Below are 3381 nucleotides of genomic sequence, written 5' to 3'. Positions count from 1 at the left end.
CTAGTAAATATAACAATAGATGTATTTGCATTCCCATAGTATACGTGATCAAGAACATGTCCATTAGTAAAATAATAAATTAAAAACACAATCCACCATCTCAAACATAAACTTATTCAGTAACTATCAACTCTTAAATGTCAATTACAACAATACATTCTATATGCAAACACTTTAATTAATCCATTTATATAAATAAATCTTTATCTAAGTTAATGACAAGTTGATACTGGCCAAACTCTTCAGATTCATTGGTCTGATTTGATTATTACCTCCATTCCAAAGGGACTCGGACATGAGCTTATAAGTATGTTCTGAAGGATGAAAATAATCCCAAAAAAAGAAGTCATCAGGATTTGAACACTTATCATAACCGTCGGTCCCACATTGCAATATTCCATTTAGAGGCCCGCCCCCACAACATGCCTTATATACATTGACAAAACCTATTCAAAGTTACAAGAAAATGCATAAGTATTACATAAGTAAGATCACAACTTTCATTCTAAAATGAACATATATAATCAAAGATAACATGTTATAGAAAAAGCATACCATAAGATCCAGGGTTAGCACGTATATCTTGTGTAATGTTATACACTAGTCCATAAACACTAATTGCATCACGATACTTTCTAGGTATATCGTTTACCATATCTTCCAAACCCTTATTATAGTCTTTCACAACGTTGTTTATCTTATCTAAACATTGGTCAATATGTGCATCTGGTAGAAGAACTTTAGCAGGAATACACCCCATGGGGCCTACTGAGAAAATGGCGATCCTGCGAGCTCCAACCTCATATATTTTGTCAAGGAAGTGGGAAACTTCTTTCAACATGTTGTCTATATATTCTTTTGAACTTACTGTGTGAGGTGACATGAAGTAATTAAAAATGTCATTAGAACCTGATTCGAGGAAGAATAGAGAGTTTGAAATTAGGGTTTTGTGTAAGTGGTTTTCATCAATTAGGGTTTGGAGTTGTTGTAGTTGTACTTGGATTGGTGTTACCCCCTGTCCATCAGACATGGTTAAAATCAAATCAGAGAAGAAAAGAAGTGCTCAAGTAATATACAATTTGATTCCTTTGACTATTATGAATTAGGGATGAGCAAAAGGATCGAACCGGCCGGAACCGACCCGAACCGGACCGGAACCGGGAACCGGCTTCGGCCAAAATCAAGAACCGAACCGGTCCGGCGGTTCTATCGGTTCCGGTTCTACCGGTTCCCGCTTCCTACTGGTTCTTGTCGTGTCTTCAAATGTTGGAACCGGTCCTTGAAAAATAGTATCATACGGTTCTGGTTTTTGCCGGTTCTACCGGTTCCGATTATATCGGTTCCGGTTCCTACCGGTTCCCGGTTCCAAAAATCCACAAAAATAACGTCCCGGTCCCGGCCCGACCAGTTCCATCGGGTTCCGGTTCCGGTTCCGGTACCGGTTCCGGCCGGTTCTCCGGTCCATTTGCTCATCCCTATTATGAATGATTGAGTTCTTAATGGGATTCCGTTGCCAAACCATAAATTCGGTATATATTTAACATATAAAACATAATTTTTAAATTAACATTTAAAGTTTAATAATATAATATAAAATCGAAGTAAGGTATTCGGTGATTAAATAAATAAATAATTACCAATAAATCTTTTTTTAACTTTCTTCAAATTTCTATGTCGTCATACAATTTGAAAATCATCAACAAAAAAAAAGGTTAATACTTAATAGATCCGTTTAGGGTTATATGCCCACGTTAATTGTTTATATATGCATTTATGCAAATAACACCAATTAAAATCGTTATCTTACATAATTAAAAGCTTTTTCTTGATAATTATCAAACTTCTTTTACCAAATAAAAAGTTGAAAGAAAAACAATTCCAATTTTTTTTTTCGAATAACACTTAAATAACCAAAAATTGTAGGTCAATACATAACCTCCATACCGATTTTATTCAATACTAGGTGTGAGACCCGTATATTATATGAGTTGATTTAAAAAAAATTAAACATTAAAGTGTAAACAGAAAATATTTTTTAATGTATAACTTTAAAATAAGAAAGGAAGAAAATGTATTTATTGTAATTCAATATCATATATATGATAATTAATATTTTACATATATAAGTATATGATTTTAATTTAAAAATTGAAACAAACCAAAAATTGACAAGTGTATAATATTTATTTCAAAAAAACTACAAAAAAACAAGTGTCAAAACTCATGAGATATTGACATGTGACAAAAAAAACCTTCATTTATTAAGAAGGATTTGAAATTTTAATATAAATAAATATATATAATTGCGTATTGAAAGCACAAGTAATAAATTTGGTGATCTTACTACATTCTTGTTTGTATACGGCAAAACTCCACTTCCACCGCTGGCGAAGTTGATTCCATTGGCCGGAAAATCTTTCCGACTGCCATTTGTGAACTCTTGATATACCTCTTGGAATGGTTTTTGGAGCTCAATCCCCAAAAATTGTGCTGCATAAAAAAATATTGTAGTTTGTCACAATAAATAAGTTTATATATATATATATATATATATATATATATATATATATATATATATATATATATATATATATATATATATATATATATATATATATATATATATATATACATGAGAAATATAAAAAACTAAATTTTCTTTTTATATTGTTTGTATGAAAATAAAGAAATGAATATAAGACATGTGTTTTAACCATGTAAAAAGGCGACAGATTTACCAATAAAATCTGCGACAGTTCGACCATTGGTGAAGCGTCCAGTGGGTTGGCCAAAGAAATTTGAACCGTATGGTGGAAAATTTGCTTGAGCAGTGCAGTTCTTGACAAAAGGGTTGTTACCTGGATCAAAAAGGGAGTCACCAAACACGAACACCGATTTAACAAATTCGTTGGCTGATGCTGAAATCACAAGAAATACACTAAGGAATATTATGATCAATAGTGGTGATCTTCCCATAATCTTAATCATAAATTGGTAACATTTATTTATTTTATTTTATTTGTGTAGAAATGATGTGAATTTGAAGCTAAATAGATTTGAAGAAGAAAGGAAGGGAATAAGTTGAAGAAAAGGAATGGCCAAAGAACGACATAGGAAATGGAACTAAAAACACGAGGAAAGTGCACAATTTGTTTGCCATTATTATCCCGACACTTAAAAGAAATATTGATTGAAACTTATGTATGGTGTTGTCATTCTATAATACATAAATTTGATTGATTGAGAATAGTAGAGGTATTGTTTCTTAATTTTATTTGATGAATGAAATCACATGTTGCATTTGGTTATTTGGTTGGATTGAAAGTGTGCAATTTCATAATTTCAAATGAAATGTGAAATCATTAGGAATCAATCAACAAT

At 31.6% G+C, this 3381-nt stretch overlaps 1 protein-coding gene across 1 annotated transcript; it reads right to left on the bottom strand.

Moving 5' to 3' along the window:
- Positions 1-207: 207 nt before the first annotated feature.
- Positions 208-3079, bottom strand: LOC145009610 (GDSL esterase/lipase 6-like). Its single transcript, XM_078968271.1, has 4 exons — positions 2739-3079; positions 2345-2490; positions 556-1015; positions 208-446 (listed from the first exon to the last, which is right to left on the bottom strand). The coding sequence occupies exons 1-4, from the start codon at positions 2986-2988 to the stop codon at positions 208-210; spliced, it is 1095 nt and encodes a 364-aa protein (XP_078824397.1). The 5' UTR covers positions 2989-3079.
- Between the last annotated feature and the right edge of the window lie 302 nt (positions 3080-3381).

This window comes from Lactuca saligna, chromosome 8, assembly GCF_052625555.1.
Source record: "Lactuca saligna cultivar CGN05327 chromosome 8, ASM5262555v1, whole genome shotgun sequence".
Classification (NCBI taxonomy): Eukaryota; Viridiplantae; Streptophyta; class Magnoliopsida; order Asterales; family Asteraceae; genus Lactuca; species Lactuca saligna.
Note: the sequence above shows the minus strand (reverse complement) of the source record. Positions and strands in the feature narration are given on the sequence as shown.

Excerpts from the sequence above, each read along its gene's own strand:
- LOC145009610 (XM_078968271.1), bottom strand. The coding sequence starts at position 2,988 with ATGATTAAGATTATGGGAAGATCACCACTATTGATCATAATATTCCTT. Across the intron at positions 2,491-2,738 it reads AACTGTCGCAGATTTTATTG|CACAATTTTTGGGGATTGAG; the intron begins GTAAATCTGTCG and ends TTTTTTATGCAG. Across the intron at positions 447-555 it reads TGCTAACCCTGGATCTTATG|GTTTTGTCAATGTATATAAG; the intron begins GTATGCTTTTTC and ends AACTTTGAATAG.